The sequence below is a fragment of the Myxocyprinus asiaticus genome, chromosome 20 (genome assembly GCF_019703515.2).
Source record: "Myxocyprinus asiaticus isolate MX2 ecotype Aquarium Trade chromosome 20, UBuf_Myxa_2, whole genome shotgun sequence".
NCBI classification, from domain to species: domain Eukaryota; kingdom Metazoa; phylum Chordata; class Actinopteri; order Cypriniformes; family Catostomidae; genus Myxocyprinus; species Myxocyprinus asiaticus.
This window is the reverse complement of record NC_059363.1, coordinates 212,854-233,488: the sequence shown is the minus strand read 5'-3', so window position 1 is coordinate 233,488 and position 20,635 is coordinate 212,854. Positions and strand designations below refer to the sequence as shown.

Below are 20,635 nucleotides of genomic sequence, written 5' to 3'. Positions count from 1 at the left end.
AGACAGACAGACAGACAAGGACACAGACAGACAGACAAGGAGACAGACAGACAGGGACACAGACAGACAGATAGACAAGGAGACATTCAAACAGACAGACAGACAGGGACACAGACAGACAGATAGGGACACAGACAGACAGATAGACAAGGAGACAGACAGACAGACAGGGACACAGACAGACAGATAGACAGACAGACAGACAGGGAGACAGACAGACAGACAGATATACAAGGAGATAGACAGACAGACAGACAGACAGGGACACAGACAGGCAGATAGACAGGGAGACAGACAGACAGACAGACAGACAAGGACACAGACAGACAGATAGACAAGGAGACAGACAGACAGGGACACAGACAGACAGATAGACAAGGAGACATTCAAACAGACAGACAGTCAGGGACACAGACAGACAGACAGACAGGGACACAGACAGACAGATAGGGACACAGACAGACAGATAGACAAGGAGACAGACAGACAGACAGGGACACAGACAGACAGATAGACAGGGAGACAGACAGACAGACAGACAGACAGACAGGGACACAGACAGACAGGGAGACAGACAGACAGACAGATAGGGACACAGACAGACAGATAGACAAGGAGACAGACAGACAGACAGACAGGGACACAGACAGACAGATAGACAGGGAGACAGACAGATAGACAGACAGACAGACAGGGACACAGACGGACAGATAGACAAGGAGACATTCAGACAGACAGACAGACAGACAGGGACACAGACAGGACAGATAGACAAGGAGACAGACAGACAGACAGACATGAGACAGATTGAGCAGTTTTAGTGAGACAGTTTAAATTGGCTCTAATAAGGTTTTATTTGAAGCTAATCACTTTAGCCATCGACTGTGAGAACTTGTGTAGTTATTGATCACATATGCAGTAATCTGAAAAACATCAATATTCTCATGGCACACTGCTGCTCTTCTCAAATCAACATTAATCTGAATCAATCCAGATAAGATGCTGCAGTGATTTCAGTTTTTGGACATGCAGAAGAAATAAAGCTTCAGTTGATTCATATCAACACTTAAACTGTGACGTGATCACGTCAGTCGCTCTGAGAGGAATTTAAACAAAGTTTGAGTAGAATATTGATGATGTCACAGACAGTGTGAGAGGAGACGAGCTGTCAGTCAAACTGACATGGATCCAGATTAAACCTGCATGAGATAAACTGCCGTCATCAGTGATTTATAATCAGTCTGTCTGTCACTGATGATAAAGAGGATGAGCTCTCTGTCTGTTGATTTTGCTTTATATTCAGAATAACTGTGTTTTGTTGAAGTGTCAAAAATGGAGATACTTTTTACTTTAACAGTCACTTATTTACAAATGAGAATCATTTAAGCAGAAGTGATTAATACGAGTGCACACGATGCTGTAAAGAACAGATTGAAACATTGTGCTGAAGTGGATCTACAGCAGATATGTTGGTTTATTTCAGGTTTCTCACCGTGCGCTGGATCTTGTCCTCCAGGTCCTGATTGATTCTCTGTAAAGCTGCATAACTGCTCTGAATCCTGCAGGACACAGGATGATGATGAAGATGATGAAGATGACATGCACCAACACACATATTCTGCACATTTAAGAGACACATTCATATAATTTTCATAGTTAAAGAGAAATCAAAACTTCTGTCTTTACTCGCCTCAATCTAGCAAACACTAAAGATGAGGTGACAAAACACTTCAGTTCATTTTAATTCACACACACACACACACTTATACACACACTTATACACACACACACATACTCACACTCACTCACACACACACACACACACTTATACACACACTTATACACACACACACATACTCACACTCACTCACACACACACACACACACTTATACACACACTTATACACACACATACTCACACTCACTCACACACACACACACACACACTTATACACACACTTATACACACACTTATACACACACACACATACTCACACTCACTCACACACACACACACACACTTATACACACACTTATACACACACATACTCACACTCACTCACACACACACACACACACACACACACATATACACACACTCACACACACACGTACTCACACTCACTCACACACACACACACACACACACACACACACACACACACACACACACACACACACACACACACACACACTTATACACACACTTATACACACACGTACTCACACTCACTCACACACACACACACACACACACACACACACTTATACACACACTTATACACACACACACACATACTCACACTCACTCACACACACACACACACACTTATACACACACTTATACACACACATACACACACACACACACACTCTCATACACACACACACACACTTATACACACACTTATACACACACATACACACACACACACACACTCTCTCATACACACACACACACTTATACACACACACACACACACACACTCTCATACACACACACACACACACACACACACACACACACACACACACCGTATGTTGCGTGACCGCAGAGGAGAAAACCTTTATGACACACTCACTTTTTTCCCTCTCTTTAAGTTTTTATTTGCAATGACAGTATGTAGAGAAATAAAATAAAAATGCAAGCAGTTGCAACAAATGAGAAGATACAAAGCACAAATAAATACAGTTAATAAATGGGCAATTACATGAATTTGAAAAGCTGTAAAAGTTTGTTTTTAAAGGTATAGGGTTTTGTTTTTTAATATTTTCAGTATATATACTGTATGTATCAGTGGTTTCAATATAAATTCTAAGATCAGTGTTGCAAAATATATTATATAAAGGCTTTAAGTGATAGGGTTAGTATAGCTTTTGAATAATTTTAAAGAGATTAAGGACATATTTCTCCTTTTCTGAAGTATGCGGGTTTTCTAAATAAAGTAAAATATTGCATGGTTCTAAGCATACAGTATGGTTCACCGTGCACACTTACTAGAAAGTCTCATTTTAGTGCTGAATGTTGAGGAGGAGTCTAGTCTACAGCCTCAGAAGGTCTAGGAAGGACACACCCTAACTAGGCTGCAGCCTTTCGTTTGAGAAGCACCCACTGTGATGCTCATGATGAATTAAATTTGTAGCCTATTTTTAACATCACGTTCCATCTGCGCTTTATCCAGCAGAGTGAAGGTGACTGTAACACTCCTGAAATGTTCATATACTGTATGAGATTATATTGATCTGCCGTCTGGAAGAGTTTAAATTCCCAGCTGGAAGCAAAAACTGCATATCTGTTGAGACGGACACAGAGAGGACAGATGAAGGAGGAATACTAGACGATTTATCAGGACTGCAGAATCTGTTTATTTAAATTCATTCTGTGGGAAATAGAAAGCCAAATCTTTAAAGACTTGAGCTCATGAAATAAGATCATCACACGCTGGATGTCAATACATCTATCGATATTATATATTCAGTCTGAGTAAAGACATTATTAGAGTGCATGAGCTATTAACTTATAATAAAACATGAAACAACAACACTAAACACAGATCAAACATGCACTTAAATACATTTCAGTTTTATAACAAAATTCCATCAAATTAAATTTAGCCATCTTAAAATAAAATGAAAAAATAAAAAAGTAAACTAAATATTTTATTAATTTAATTTTGTTAAACATTACGCAAATGTTGTTTTGAAATCGAAATGTGTATATCTTAAAAAGGACTTTGTTTTGAATGTGCATGAGTTTATGCAATGCAGCACATTTTTACCGTTATTTATTCTGAAAAAAACTATTTTTACTGTAAAATATTGCAAAATCCCGGCAACCCTTTACACTGCATCTCTGTGAGGAATACGTGTACATATTTACTGTCTTTGTTTGTTTAAGGGACTATGATTTGTCAGTTTTCCAGGTGGTTTTGGATCATTTACACAAATGTTCATTTGATGACATTCTCTTTATTGTGAATCTTTAAGTCCCATCATCACACCATGTGCTTCAGCTCTGATCCTCGACTGTAAGTGTTTCAAAGATTCATCTGATTATAGAGCTGACGTCTGATGACACACGTGTGTCTTTATTAAACTCTCAGTCCGTTGCATTTACTTGATAAAGTGTTGCTCTACTGAGGCCTTTGTGTTTAATGAGTTGAATTAGTTGTGAATGTGACCAAATAAAGACTCGTGTTTTTGATATTCAGTTTCTTCTTTTAGTCCTTCATTAATGTCAGTGTTTATTTCAGACTCATTTCAGGACAGTCTGTTGAGAGCTCATGAGCACCTCTGAACACTGTAAATGTGTGGTGTTTAAATCCAGCACTAAAAACACAAGCAATACTTATGAAGACACTCCAAAACATGTTTATAGATGAATGAGTTTATTCATGTTGTCATAGTTTGTGCAGTACTGTGATGATGATCACTGACCTGCGCAGTTTCTCTGTGAATTTCTCCAGTTCATCTTGAGCTCGTCTCAGTTCGGTCTCCAGATACTGACGTGTCGACGCAAACTCGTTCTCCAGCAGCTGCAGCTTACGTGTCGTCAACGTGAGACGCTTGCGCAGATCTTCCTTCTGATCCAGTAGACAACTGCGCAGACAGACAGATCTTTACATTCATGAAGTCATTTGTGCTCATTCATCACATTCACTCTGTGTTTTACACCAAAGCACTGATGATTTCTTCATGCACTTGAGGAACATCCATTTATTTGAGTTACTAAAGTTTTACTTTAATGACCCTGCTTTAAAATCAGAAATAATTCATGACTGAACTGTGATTGTCCACTCACTATTATTTCATGAATATGTTTTAAAGCATGACATGTTGCTCTTCCTCTCTAGCGGTGAATGCTCAACAGTCTGCTAAATAACTGCAGAAACGGCTTTAGATTTTACTAGAAATATTACTGTAGTGAAATACTGAAGTTTTATCAACTAATCATTTCTTAGCACATTATACACTTTATACAATATACACACTCTATACACCGTGTAGTCCCTATATACAGTATCTCTTATAACTTCAGTACACAATACAGTTGTGTTCACATGGACTTTTGCTTTCTGGTAAAAAAAGAAGCTCAAATGAGGAATCAAAGCACAGGGTGAAAACAGAACAGACAGTTTACAGGAAATGATGTCACTAATAACTGCTATTCAGACACAGTGTGAGCGGGTAAAGTTGCTCACATCTGAAGTGAACGTGTCCTGATGTGATGGATTATAATGGGTCAGATTAGATGGTTTGTGTCATTGAGTGCAGATGACAATCAGATGAGAAGAGTCTCATGATCAGATACCAGCTGATAAACGGAATCGATGACAACTCGAGTGACATTTTACTTTCGTCTGTCCCCTCTGATGTTTATAATCGTTTCCTGATGCTTTTAGTGCCGTTTTCCCATTATAAATCATTTTCATGTCTTTCTCAGTGTTGTGTTAAACTCTATTTGTGAACGACTGTAAGTGTTTCCTGTAGAATCACACTGACAAACACATCGAGAATATTCAGCACTTCAACACAAATACACACAACAGTGATTTTACTCTTGGTTAGCAGCATAAAAACATATTTAAAAAAATGGCTTGGATCAATTTTTACACATTTCTCCAATCTCAGGTCACTGCTCTCAAAACAATCACAGTCATCTGAACACTTTGTAACTGTCTTAAACAGATGGTACATTTTTCTTGATTTTCATCATTTTCACAAAACAATACACACACATTCCTCTGATCCAAGATCCATGCTTTCAAAACAGTTAACACAGACAAGTTAGAGCGCATTGGGAATTGGGCATTCCAAATTTGGAAGAAAAGGGGAGAAAAAAAAAATACAAAATTGTGTATTGGACCCATTTACTTTCAATATGTGTTTTATTGAATGCAGTTTTTTTTTCTTTAGAAAAAGAGGGATGAGTCTAAATTATTTTCTGTGGTAATCAACATATTTATGCCACAAACAGTCAATAGAGTTTAAATATTACAGTTTTTCTCGATTGCTAACACACAAAAATTGGTAGTGTAAGTCATCCTCATGAAACCATTTAGCCAATTCCCAGCAGAAAGGCCATGTACCCCAATCTATAAACATTATTCACATGATACATCATGATGGCACCGCGGATGGCCGCCTCGGTGTGGAGCGCTCCTATTGTTTAGTTGTTTTTGTTTGTTTGTCCTGTGTTTAGTAATCTTTTTTCAGTCAGTTTTACCAGAGACGAACTGCTGAACATTCAACAGCTTATACCAGACAGACTTTTCCCGGTTTTTGAATATTCAGACGTTTTGCTAGACATTTTAGTTGGAGGCGTGGCTTTGTTGTTCAGGAGACGCAGGCGAGGAAGACGAGCTGGTCAAACGCCGTCGGCGGGGCTTTCGAACAACGCTGCCGAGCATTCATCGTGCGAATCTCCGCTCTCTTCCTAACAAAACTGACAAACTACATCTCCTCACCTGCACAAACAAGGACTTTTCAACCTCTGCTGCCTTGTGCTTCACAGAAACCTGGCTGAGTGAAGCCATTCCAGACAGCGCGTTACATCTGCCGGGCTTCCAGCTGTTCAGAGCAGATCGCATTGCGGACTTAATGGGGGAAACAAGAGGCGGTGGAACATGCTTTTACATCAATGAAAGTTGGTGTACAGATGTAACAATGTTAAAGAATACGTGCTGTCCTAATTTGGAAGCGCTCTTTATTAACTGTAAGCCTTTCTACTCGCCACGGGAGTTTTCCTCGTTTATTCTGATGAGTGTGTATATCGCGCCAAATGCGTGTGTGAACGCAGCGCTGCATCAACTGGCTGATCAAGTCACAGACATGGAACAACAATACCCGGACTCAGTTATTATTATTCTTGGGGATTTTAACAAAGCAAATCTCACATGTGAACTGCCCAAATACAAACAGCACATCACATGCCCCACCAGAGACAGGAATATACTGGATCATTGTTACACAACAATAAAGGATGCATATCGTTCTGTCCCTAGAGCAGCTTTGGGACTCTCTGATCACTGTCTGGTTCATCTTCTTCCAACCTACAGGCAGAAATTAAAATCTGCTAAGCCAGTAGTAAGGACTGTAAAGAGATGGACCAATGAAGCAGAGCGGGAACTACAAGCCTGCTTTGACTGCACTGATTGGAGTGTTTTTGAGGCTGCAGCCACAGACCTGGACGAGCTCACAGATACTGTTACATCATATATCAGTTTCTGTGAGGATATGTGCATTCCTACTAGGACTTATTTAAAGTTCAACAATGACAAACCATGGTTTACAGCAGAACTCAGGCAGCTTCGTCAGGCCAAAGAGGATGCTTACAGGTGTGGGGATAAAGTCTTGTACAATCAGGCCAGGAACACACTGAATAAGGAAATCAGAGTGGCTAAAAGAAGCTACTCTGAGAAGCTGAACAACAAGTTTTCAGCTAACGACCCTGCATCAATGTGGAGTGGCATGAAACAACTTAGGAATTACAGGACTCCTGTCAGGGCTGACGACCTGAATGTGTTTTACTGTAGATTTGAAAGGCCCAATCTCACACCCCACACCCACTCTGACCTTCACTTCACACAAACACCAACACCTCCTGCAACCCCCCTCCTGCTACTCAACCTGCACTTAAGATCTGTGAAGATGATGTGAGCCGCGTCTTTCGAAAACAAAACACGAGGAAAGCTTCAGGCCCAGATGGTGTTTCACCTGCATGTTTTAGATCCTGTGCTGACCAGCTGGCCCCCATCTTCACACAAATCTCCAATAAGTCCCATGCTGCTTCAAACGTTCCATTATCATCCCCATCCCAAAGAAACCAAAAACCACAGGACTTAATGACTACAGACCTGTCGCCCTGACGTCTGTGGTCATGAAATCATTTGAGAGACCGGTGTTGGCCCACCTGAAGAACATCACTGGACCCTTTCTAAATCACCTTCAATTTGCTTATCGAGCAAACAGGTCTGTGGATGATGCAGTCAACATGGGATTGCATCATATCCTGCAACATCTGGACAGACCAGGGACATATGAAAGGATCCTTTTTGTGGACTTCAGTTCAGCTTTCAACACCATCATCCCAGCTATATTCCATAATAAATTACACCAACTCTCTGTTCCCATGTCTATCTGTCAGTGGATTACCAGCTTTCTGACGGACAGGTAGCAGCTTGTGAGACAGGGGAAATTCACTTCCAGCACCTGTACAATCAGCACTGGTGCCCCCCAGGGATGTGTGCTCTCCCCACTACTCTTCTCCCTCTACACCAACAACTGCATCGCAAAGGACCCCTCTGTCAAGCTCCTGAAGTTTGCAGATGACACCACAGTCATCGGCCTCATTCGAGATGACGATGAGTCTGCATACAGAAGGGAGGTTAAACAGCTGGCTGTCTGGTGCAGTCAAAACAACCTGGAGCTGAACACACTCAAAACTGTGGAGATCACTGTGGACTTTAGGAGGAACACCCCAACACTGACCCCCTCACCATTCTAAACAGCACTGTGGCAGCAGGGGAGTCATTCAGGTTCCTGGGCACTACCATCTCACAGGACCTGAAGTGGGAGACCCACATTGACTCCATTGTGAAAAAGGCCCAGCAGAGGTTGTACTTCCTTCACCAGCTGAGAAAATGTAACCTGCCACAGGTGCTGCTGATACAGTTCTACTCAGCGGTCATTGAGACTGTCCTCTGCACTTCAATAACTGTCTGGTTTGGTTCAGCTACGAAATCAGACATCAGAAGACTACAAAGGACAATTCGGACTGCTGAGAGGATTATTGGTTGCCCCCTGCCCCCCCCCCCCCCCCCCTTCAAGAATTATACACTTCCAGAGTGAGGAAAAAGGCTGGAAAAATCACTCTGGACCCCACTCACCCTGCCCATTACCTTTTTGAACTGTTGCCTTCTGGCCGATGCTTCAGAGCTCTGAACACCAGAACCGTCAGGCACAGGAACAGTTTTTTCCCTCAGGCTATCCATCTCATGAACAGTTAAACTGCCCCACTGAGCAATAACTATGTGCAATACACAATTTAGTTTTTCTTATATTTATCCAGCACATCCAACCTCTTCTGCCATTTCATTCCTCCAAAAAAAAACAAAAAAAACATTTGCACTGTACATAACAGATTTGTATTTGCACTGTACATAACAGATAACAGATTGTATTAGATTTGCACTACCCATGTGTATGTGTGTATGTATGTATGTGTGTGTCTGTACATATGTGTATAATTCTTTTTTATTTTTTATTTGTTATTATTATCTGTGTCTTGCTGCTGTTTTTGTATTGTTTTTGTATTGTTGTACACTGGAAGCTCCTGTCACCAAGACAAATTCCTTGTATGTGTAAGCATACTTGGCAATAAAGCTGATTCTGATTCTGATTCTATTTACCCTTTTTACCACATTTCTCTGGTCCATTCACACTTCTTTGTAAAAGTCTAAACACACCTCTAACTTTAAGACACAATTGTCACCATGTTGTCATTTAGAAAACACTGCCGTTCAATAAGTAAACTCAAACCAGCACAATTCAAACACCCTTAACAAACAATTGTCCATGTGTAAGCACTAACAACCAAAATTACTCAACAAGCAATGAGGAGATTGGAATGAATAAAAAGGGCAACAGGTAAGCTCACCTGTGTTTCAGAACCTGAAACACAGGTGAGCTTACCTGTTGCCCTTTTTATTCATTCCAATCTCCTGATTGCTAGTTGAGTAATTTTGGTTGTTAGTGCTTACACATGGACAACTGGATGCAAACATCAGGCAACGAGGCAGAGGAATGGTAAGAATGAGAGGAGGTGTACAAGGGAGAGGCAGAGGAAGAAGAACAGCAATCTCAAATGAGATCCGTGCTACTGTAGTGGACCATGTTGTTGTACACGGTATGACAATGAGGGAAGCTGGGCTGAGAGTACAGCCAAACCTGAACTGTTTCAGTGTTGCATCGATTGTCCCAACTTTCAGGGATGAAAACAGGTACCATACTATGAAGTTGTACTTTTCTGTACTATATGTACCATGAAACTATATGCATTACAGTAGCAGAAGCAGACAATACAAGAAAATGACATGAAGTTGAGGAGTCATATTGTCAATAATGTGTGACAATGTCAAACACTGTTGTTTGTTTGCAGAATTGAAAGACAACCAGTTGTTTGTAGTGGACCATGCATTTTTTCTGAGGCCCAAGTCAACGCCATCGTGAACATGGTTGTGGTAAACAATCTCATATGCCTCGGAGAAATCCAGGCAAGAATTATTGAAGACAATGACATTTTCCAAAATATAGAGAGAGTCAGCATTTCAACAATTAATCGCATCCTTCGGCGCAACCATATGCGCATGAAACCAGTGTACCGGATTCCATTTGAGAGGAACTCGGAGAGAGTGAAAGAGCTGCGTTTCCAATATGTACAGGTATGTGTTTACATGTATTCCATAATTTGTGTGTAAATATCAACTATTGTACTGTGTAAACTACAGATAACTTGCATGATGTGATATAGATTTCTTGGCTTACTGTAACAATACTGGATTGGCTGAATTGAAATCTCATACAGACAATACTCCAGCTTGATGCCAGTGACACCTTGCATGAGTTCATCTTTGTGGATGAGGCAGGATTCAACCTCACAAAACGAAGACGAAGAGGGAACAACATTATTGGCCAACGTGCTCTTGTGGACGTCCCTGGCCAGTGTGGGGGTAATGTTACACTTTGTGCAGCCATCAGCAACCATGGACTCCATCACCACCATGCTACTCTTGGCCCATATAACACTCAACGTCTTCTGACTTTTCTGGATGGCCTACGGGAAGCTCTTTTCCAACATGCCCAGAGAGAAGTGCAGCCTTGTTATGATGTTGTTTGGGACAATGTACGTTTCCACCATGCTGTTCTGGTCCAGAACTGGTTCATGAATGATCCAAGATTCACAGATGTGTTCCTCTCACCATACTCCCCTTTCCTCAATCCGATAGAGTTCTTCTCAGCATGGCGGTGGAAGGTCTATGACAGAAATCCCTTTGTACAGAACAACCTTCTCCAAGCCATGGAGGAAGCTTGTGGGGACATTGCTGTGGAGTCTTGTCAGGGATGGCTAAGGCATCAACACCCCCCCCCCCCCCCCCCGTTTGGCCTGTGATGTTGATGAAAATCTCTGGCCTGACCCTGGTCGGAGACAGGATGCTGACCCAGAATGAACTGTTATTGCTATTACAGTACTGTAGCATACTCTAAACCTCTGTCCTAGGGGAAAATGCTCTGTTTCTTTCCTTGTTTCCTTAGCCATGTTTGTTTTCCACAAATTCCATTTTGGCGAATTTGTGTTGGTGACTTACAGTACTGTAACTTTACTGTGACCACTTTAGTGACAAGCATGATTGTTCAACAAGCAATTGCAGTACTGTAGAATGTTTGAATGGAAAATAAACATCCCGTAAGAAGGACAATTGTAGTATATGTGTGATTGTATGATACACATCGTGTCAAACTCATGAGTGGAACATATCTGAAATTCAGGGACACATTATTGTTATTGGTTCATGAAAACATTGTTATAATAGTTTTTTCAATTCCTCCCAGCAGTGTGTAAAGGGTATTCAGAAGGATGATTGTATTTGATGGTTTTGTGTGTAATTTGAATGCAAAGTTTGGTTTCTACAACAGATAATGTGGTTTTGACTACAACATTTACTTTTGGGTCAAAAGTCAAGGGTTTGGCCAAAATGGTGCGAGTATCAAGATATGTGTTTAGGGTTTTGAGAAAACGTAGTACACATTCAAGAAATGTGTGTTAGCAATCGAGGGAAAAACTGTAAACCAGAAACACTCCTTGTCAGAATAAATATCTCTGAATATATATCAGGTCTCTAAGCAGTCCTGGTTTTGATGGAAATGCCTGCTCTCACTTCATTCTCTAAAGTTTGAACAAAATATCTAAATCTTTGATTTGCAAACTATTCTATCATCTTCACTTTTCTCACATTCACGCTTTTGTCCAATGCTTGATGTACTGTACAGCAAAAACAACATGTGTGTGTCTGTGTGATCCATCCGACTCCAGGCAGACTGTGTGATGTGAAATCTCTCCTGACTGACTGAAGATGTTCTCGGCACTCTTTTTCTCCTTCACATGCTGTTGAGTATCTGACAGGAAACTCTCCTCAGAGAACAACAGATCTACTGGAGCTGGAAACACAGAGCGGCTGAAACTGAGAGACAAACATCAGGAATAAAACACTTCACATCAACTCACACACGACCAGCTCATTCTTTACCATCATTTTTAGATCTATTTAAATAAATGTGCAGTGGTTGCCAGGGCGTTGCTATGTGGTTGCTAAAGTGTTCTAATTGGTTTCTTGAGCCTGTTTTATCATTCAGCACCAGGTGAAAATGGGAAATGTGATCTCTTAGTAAAGACACATGATTTGAGCACAAATGCTCCTCTAACAGCGACGTGACTCGCCTGAGGTCCTGCAGAACTGGAATACAGCTCCCTCAGATGATCTGTTTGAGGGAGTTGCTCAAGTACTCTGTTTACTCTGGTAACGGATCACTGCAGAACAGCAGGCTGAATTTTCACTGGCTCACAGTGCAGGAAGAGACAAAGGGCTCTATATTCATAAGCACACAAATCACAGCGCTACATGCAACGACCGTGCACAACGTCTTATCCAATTTTTGTGAGAGACTAATTCTAAGCTCAATTTTTGTGCCAGCGCAAAATGCAAGTGGCCTTGGGTGAGAGTGTTTGCGCTATCTGTGGGTGTATTGTATGTTAATAAAGTGGTGCAAATGCTGACTATCACACCTGGAGTCGCGAGTTCGAATCCAGGGCGTGCTGAGTGACTCCAGCCAGGTCTCCTAAGCAACCAAATTGGTCCGGTTGCTAGGGAGGGTAGAGTCACATGAGGTAACCTCCTCGTGGTTGCTATAATGTGGTTCTCGCTCTCGGTGGGGCGCGTGGTGAGCTGTGTGTGGATGCCGCGGAGAATAGCGTGAAGCCTCCACATGCACTACGTCTCCACGGTAACGCGCTCAACAAGTCATATGATAAGATGTGCGGATTGACGGTCTCAGACGCAGAGGCAACTGAGATTCGTCCTCCGCCACCCGGATTGAGGCGAGTCACTACACCACCACGAGGACTTAGAGCGCATTGGGAATTGGGCATTCCATATTGGGGAGAAAAAAGGGAGAAAAATAAATAAATAAATAAAATTAAAAACATTTAATAAAGTGGCACTAAGCACAGTTTGTTATTTTCCTGAGAAATAGGTCATTGTGCTGAGATGTTTTAGAAGCACATCTGTTTTCAGTGCAAAGTTTAAACTCAGTTCCTACATTTGCAGTTTGGAGATTCCACCAGCAGGTGTTAATAAAGTTCAAGTCCAAACTCTGAAAATATGAAATTATAATTCATGAGATTTGTGTTAAACTATCTATAGGTCATGATTTTTTTATAAATAATTATTAGTATAATTATGTTTATATTTTCAATTGTATTTATGATCTAATTTGGATTGGTATTTTTCCACCTGTTGTTAGGTTAGGGTTAGTAGATGAAAATGATTAATAATAGTTACATTCTCTATAATTTAATGGAGCGTTTATATAAATCCTGAGAAGAATAACAGATTCTAAGCATATAAAAAGGAGAAATTTCTGTTCTTCTAATTCATTGCATACAGTCCATTTACACTATTAACTTCTTATGAATGTGCTGTCTTTGTTTACATCACTGATGTTCAAGGGAATGGACTTTATAATAGGATGCAGATGGTGCAATAACCGGAGGTGAACCTCAGAATTAAATTGAACTTGACCCAGCCCATTAGTGCATTGTGCACATGATTTCACCAAACCCACTTGCGCACAGACTTAATGCATGCTTGCACGAAACTACCAAAACTTCATGGCCATGCCCACCGACTTTGCATTTATGACTTATGGCATAGGACTCTTAAAATAGGGCCCAAAATCTGTGACAGATCTCAATATGAACTCAAACATTTCTCATCAAATACTTCCAATACCAATTATCTGAGCTATGCTATCTACAGTACATTCATGTTATAGCTCTGTACTCTTAAGAGGCGATTGCATTACACTTTGTGCTCCAATCGCTCCCATTCAAACGCATCAAACTCAGGTGACGGGAAACTCAAACATATGCAAAGAAACTGCACACACTACTCTGCAGAGGAAAGTTCAAATTTGGTAAACTTGTGAATCCGATGACGAGAAACTGTGACAATTAGAAGATGGAAACATCACACTCTGACCTCTTGGTTCAACACAAAGAATACATATTTCAAAGCGCTGTATTTTACTGTTGCTGGAAAGTGAGTTGATGGTATATGTTGAAATATAACATTTTTGTTATTTGTAATTTATTATTTATTAAAACCAGAAGCCTTTGCACGTGGCATCATATTCTGATCCATTGTGATGTCTGAAATAATTTTGCGTTGATAATTTTGGTGAAAGCCGAGTGTGACTTGGGCTTTACTGTACAGTATTTCAACAATTGACTCATTTGTGTCTGTTTTTGAGTCTATTCTAAGAGAAACCTCACAGGAGAGACAAAGTTGGTCCTTCATTGAAACCTCTAAGAACTCCATTAAGTCTCCAGATCTATAAAACAGAAACATCTAAACAATAGCTTTCAAACATACATCCTTTACCAGCAGTGCCGGTCCTAACCCATTTGGCACCCTAGGCGAGTCCCTCCACTCGCCCCCCAGCATCATGTTTTATGTAACATACATGTACCATGATGTTGTAGGGGGGTCTTATTTATTTATTTAGCAAAAACAGCACCAAAACATTCATTTATGGTGATTTTAGGAGCATCATTTGAACATTTTCTTTAGTAGCCTATATATATTGAGTAGCATTAATTAAACTATGGACTGAAAATATATTGTGTAACCCAAATAAAGAAGTTCTCTTAACTTAAATTCAGTAACTGAAATCTGACAAGAATTTTTTGACGTAATGCACTACACATGTTTTTGTACTAAAAAGTAATTTAATAACAGTAATGAATTACTTTGTGATTATATTACACACTGCCTATGTTGTACTACATTCAATAAAAAGTGCCTTCTACACACTTTAAGCTGTTTAAAACTCATTTAGAGTCATTTGTGTTGTGTTAGTGGTTAAAGTTTTAATGTACTAATCACTCACAAATCACATTCCTTCGTGACAATCACCTTCATGTGAAGACAACAGCACTGATTTTCTCTTATGACAAATGCACAATAATGTGAGTCACAGGACACATTCAGCTCATTTCAGTTCAATTCAGAGAAAGAAAGTGGAATACAAGACAAACTTTGAGCTGTTGGATGAGTGTACCAATTTTTTTTGTCATACGGTTCATAAACATAAACACACAAGTAACAGCAGAATCATCAAAACATCGAGAGATTCAAGAGCTGCCAACAGACCTGCAGTGTTTCTCTAAAGTATCAAATAAAGCTTTCAAAACAAGCATAGTGAACTTGTTTCTGATCCACAAGAGTGTGACGCTGAAGTGTGTTTCTCATTGAATAACATTAAAAGAGCACTATTAAAGTTGAAGTGTGTAATGTCTGTGCTACTGAACGGAATCGCAAAATTAAAACATTTCTGAATACGCCCCCCATCAGCCATTGGCTGAACAAACAGATCGTCCCGCCTCCAACTCACACCATTGGTCGAGTCAATGTTGTGGACATTTTCATAGTGCCACAGAGACACAGTGTTTACAGTTTTTGAGGTTAAAATGGACCTATCCTTAAAGTGCAGTTTTAGTGAATACAGCAGATAATGCCATACATAATACAGACTACACAAGTGAAGAACAGCACATATCATTTCTGTGGTCAACCACACACACACACACACACATCTGCATCCACACGTGTCACTCACCGTCTGTAATGCTGGCGTGTCATCATGAGATCACATCAGCACACGTGTGTATAATTTACTGCTAAACACACGGCAACATCCACACACAGTGAGAGAGAGAAGAGCCAAAGCTCACACTGAGACGATACACGAGAGAGAGAGAGAGAGAGAGAGAGATACAGACAGATGCCACACATAAGAAGAGTGTAAGACTGTGTGTTTACCTGCTGCCGTGAGTATCCTCATCACACACCTAACAAAACACATGAACAGAGGAGAACATCAAGAGTTATTCATTTGATTTGATTTCCAAACTGCAAACCTTCACAAAAAACCTTCTGTATTCATCAGACATTAATACATCTCTGTTCATCTGTGAAGAACAACATACAGTACTGAGAGAAAAAGAACACCTTTAATATGAAGAGAGACAGTAGATAAACACAAACAGATTCGAGAAGCTGCAGAATTTCATTCATGTGGAAAAAACACATGAGCGTTTCACATGAATCAAATGCAAAACAGTATGAGAGTTTGAATGTTTGTATTCTTTTATACACCTGAAACATGTTTTGGCAGGGTTCTCTGTGTTAACATCTAAATCAACTGATTTTATTTGAGAGCAAAATATTTAATACGATCAGTCTCCATCAGTGACAGTCAGATCATTAATGCAGAGACATTTATATTAATAAATGCACATTTTCATTAATGCACTACTGCATGTTTTCACATTTCTACAGTTGATTGACATCAGAACACTGAAGTTTTGTATAGAACATTATTAGAAATAACCTTCTTTTACCTCTGACTCTGAGGAAAGTAAAAACATAATGACAAGAAATTATTTGTACAGTATATAAATAAAATGATAATTCTACATCAGCACCGAAGCACTGTAAAAAAGACAGACCTACTGTGAGCTCTGAAGTTTCTAATCGATAGTAAATACTCCTGTTGAGGCCATCAGTCTGCGTTATTTCAACTGTCTTTTAAAAAATGATGTTTAATAGTGTAATTCTTGGAGAAGAACTACACCTCCCATGATACTGAGGTGAGATCCACCAATCAGAGAAGCACATCAAAAGAGCTCTGCAGCTCCGCCCACTCCCATGATGCACTGTGAATGATGCAATAGAGTCGCTCTCCCTACACTCACAAAATACTTATATATTTGTATATACAGTGTTTCCCATTAATTACCTAGACTGTGGCAGTCGCTGGGGGAAACACTGATATATTAGCATATTGTGCAATATAATTTAAATTAGTTGTTTATATCATGTATATATTTTATCCATTTTTTATTTGATTATGTCATTCGCAGTGCTTCATCATGAGATTGTAGTTCATTCCCTCATGAAAAACGCTAAGTACACAGTCTTGTACCTTTTTGTCTTTTTGTTTGATTTTCAAGTACTTCTGTGCTCAAATCAAAGTTTGTAATGTGATTTACCCTGGAGCTGGTTAGTTTGATTCATGACCTACAACTCTTTTATGAAGGATTTTATGAAATGCCAATGAAGAAAATGAATGAGAAAAATACTTCCGGAACCAAGACGGATGAAAAAGTGGACGGGCGCTGTTGCTCTCTAATAAACTGAAAACCTGTAAATTCAAGTGACTTGTGTGCTGCTGTAGATATTAAAGTATGTTTAATCGAACGTAAACGTTTTGAGTCATGAGTGTCTCATGAGATCATTCCTCTCAGTACTCACCGTGTTGCTGCTCACAGGTCTTGGTAATGATGTGGATCGGTACGGCGGTCTCGGCGCTCCATCTGAGCAGTTCAAAACTGGACTCGAGCTTTTCTTCCTGTCGAGTGTCCTGCAAGAAGACTCTTGTGAGCATCTCTTCTCCAGCTCTCTTTCTCTTGCATGTGTGGAGTTTATTTCATCTTCTCTCCGCACTCGGTCGATGTCAGTCTCCAGGTAGGTTCTTCCTGATGTCTCAATGAAGGCTGATTCCTCTTGAGTTCTTCTCAGGATCTCATTAGCATCCAGAATCTTGCAGCTCGGCAAACACTTAGGCCACTGGCACACAGAAGCGGCTCCATTAATCTCATTGCCGTTTGACAGAGAATCTCTAATGGAGCTCAACCAGGGACTGACGGTGTCGGAGTGTGTGGTGGAGGTCGGAGTTTGTGGCGTCTCTTTCTGATGGAACGCACCAAAGGCTTCCAAACACTCTGGATCCAACACCCTGCATGTGACCTCATCGAGAAACTGAGAGAACTTGAGTTTCTCTTCAATCTTCTGTTTGAGATCCGTTGATATTGTTGAAACAACAGAAGTGCCCTGACTGGAGGTCAAGCTGTGTGAGGAGTCTCTACGTCCAACGGCAATTCGCTCCACTCCCTCGTGGCTCTCCAATCCCAGCACGCTGTCCTGACAGCTGTCGGAGTTCTGGTAGCCGGTTTCAGAGTCGCTCGTTCCCTCAGGTCGACACCCGGAGCCGGCGCGCACTCTGAAAACCTCCTCGCTGTGCTGTTTTATGGAGCTCCTTAGCAGACATGTGGCTCCGGAGCTCCAGCTGTTGGTGTCCCAGCTGTCGTCCTCACTGGAGCTGCGATGGCTTGAGCTGGAGCTCCTGAGACTCGGGCTGGAGCTGCACAAACTGAAGTTTGAGCTCTGAAGGGTTGAAGAAGTCGGGAAGCTCTTGAGGCTGGACACTGAACCCTGCCGGCTGGAGAGCGAGCTTTTCACAGCCACCCCTGAGGTGGAAACTGACCCGTGTAGAGTGGGTGAGGAGAGACTCGATGGGCATCGTGATGGTGGATCTTCATCCAGATCGCTCTGACATCCTGAGAACACTGGACAAGAGGCCGTCGACGAACAGGATCCTCGCTCCTGCCTGTTGGATGAGATTTTAGACCTCGGCGGCCTCTTCAGGGTGGACACTGTCCCGTTAACCGTCACCCCTCTGCCTGTTTTTGACGAGCTGTTCTGCATTTTCACTCCGCTATAAACGGTGTGTGTGGAAAACTGGACCATGATGAACTGGGCTGTCCAGATTTCAACAGTCCTGCCCTCTCACAGTCGCCCTAAATTATGAGCAGACAAATGCTGACTGAGAGAGTGACACACTTTCTCAAATGCTCTCTCTGATCTGTCAGCAGTAAAACATCGACAGCCAATAATTCATATGAATGCTTCACATACAGGCCTGTTTTCTGAATGGACACACATGTGCCAAAAGTGAAAACACAATCATAGCTAGCAAACAGTGTGTTCTGCCCTCTATTTGTGTATTGATAAAAGTCAAACAGTAATCCTGGTTAACTTTCCAGGTCAGTTGCTCTGTAAAACAGGATATTGATCATGGATCCCACGTGATGGAAAGGATGTTAGCGGTGCAGCTGAACTTGAATTCCATAAATCCATTCTTCATTGGAGATGTTGTTTACAGTGGAAGATCACAAGTCTCTTTGTGTGGTCACCACGGCTTGATGATCATCTTGTATATTATTGGGGAGACCAGGGTAAGTTGTCACAAAGGTTACGATAAGATTTGGAGTTAAAAGTTGCACAATTGTATGTTTTCTCTAGCAGAGGTTTTGTATTTTGGACTAAAACACCTACTGTAGTTCAAAGCCTCTTAAATTAGAATATTTTTTTGCGAGCTCTACCCTTTATGTTATAGCTCTTGGGTAAACAAGTAAACAGAATCAAATCATATTGGCATACATTCAGGCACGGGTCAAATATATTACAAAGGAAATTTACACCGAAAAGTTTAAATGTGTTCTTAGGACAAAGGTCAAGTCATTTTTATCTGTACAGCGCTTTTCACAACACACATCGTTTCAAAGAAGCTTTACAGAAAATCATGCATTAACAGAAAATGAAACTGTAATATCTATAAAGTCTTAGAGTCATCATTGTGTAGTTTGATTAAATACAATTGTGTATTGTTTAAAAATAAGTAATTAAATAATAATTGTATTTATAACCCCAGTGAGCAAGCTGAAGGCGACTGTGGCAAGGAACACAAAACTCCATAAGATGTTGATTAATGGAGAAAAATAACCTTGAGAGAAACCAGACTCACTGTGGGGGTCAGTTCCCCTCTGACTAACATCATGAATATAATGACAATATTAGTTATTTTTTGTGTACGTGTGTGTGCAGTGCAAGTCATGGTTTAAAAATAGTAAACTAAGTAAGTTTTAAGGGCCAGTGTTTAAACAAAGATTTTGTAAGAACTGTAAGATAAGAATCCTGAGACAGGGAAACAAATAGAATAATGTTAATGACGAAACAGTACATACATTGTTTTTAGAGGTTTTTGGTCCAATAATTAGTACCTCTGTTTTGTCAGAACTGAGTAGAAGGAAATTTCTGTCCATCCAATCTTTGATTTCATTGATACACTCTGCTAATTGGTTGGGTATCGTCGGCATAACAGTGGAAACTTGTTCCACGATTCCTGATAATATCTCCCAGGGGAAGAATATATAGGGAGAAAAGCAGAGGCCTTAAAACTGATTAAAAATGGTAGCGGTCTGCTAAATAGGACCTAAACCATGCTAATGCAAGTCCACTAATGCCAACATAATTCTCCAGCCTATTCAAGAGAATGTCGTGATCTATGGTGTCGAAGGCAGCACTAAGATCTAAAAGCACTAGAAGAGAAATGCAGCCGTGATCAGATGATAAGAGCAAGTCATTTGTAACTCTGATAAGTGCAGTCTCTGTACTGT

General features: G+C 40.6%; 1 protein-coding gene across 1 annotated transcript in view; it reads right to left on the bottom strand.

Annotated features, from left to right (window-relative positions):
• Positions 1–18,926, bottom strand: part of LOC127410759 (brain-enriched guanylate kinase-associated protein-like) — a 33,089-nt gene extending 14,163 nt beyond the window's left edge. The window contains exons 1-4 of the mRNA XM_051645977.1: positions 17,652–18,926; positions 16,158–16,186; positions 4,438–4,599; positions 1,493–1,559 (exon numbers count right to left, since the gene is read on the bottom strand). Of these exons, the coding sequence (XP_051501937.1) occupies positions 1,493–1,559; positions 4,438–4,599; positions 16,158–16,186; positions 17,652–18,926 (1,533 nt within the window). The remainder of the gene's footprint in view (positions 1–1,492; positions 1,560–4,437; positions 4,600–16,157; positions 16,187–17,651) is intronic.
• Between the last annotated feature and the right edge of the window lie 1,709 nt (positions 18,927–20,635).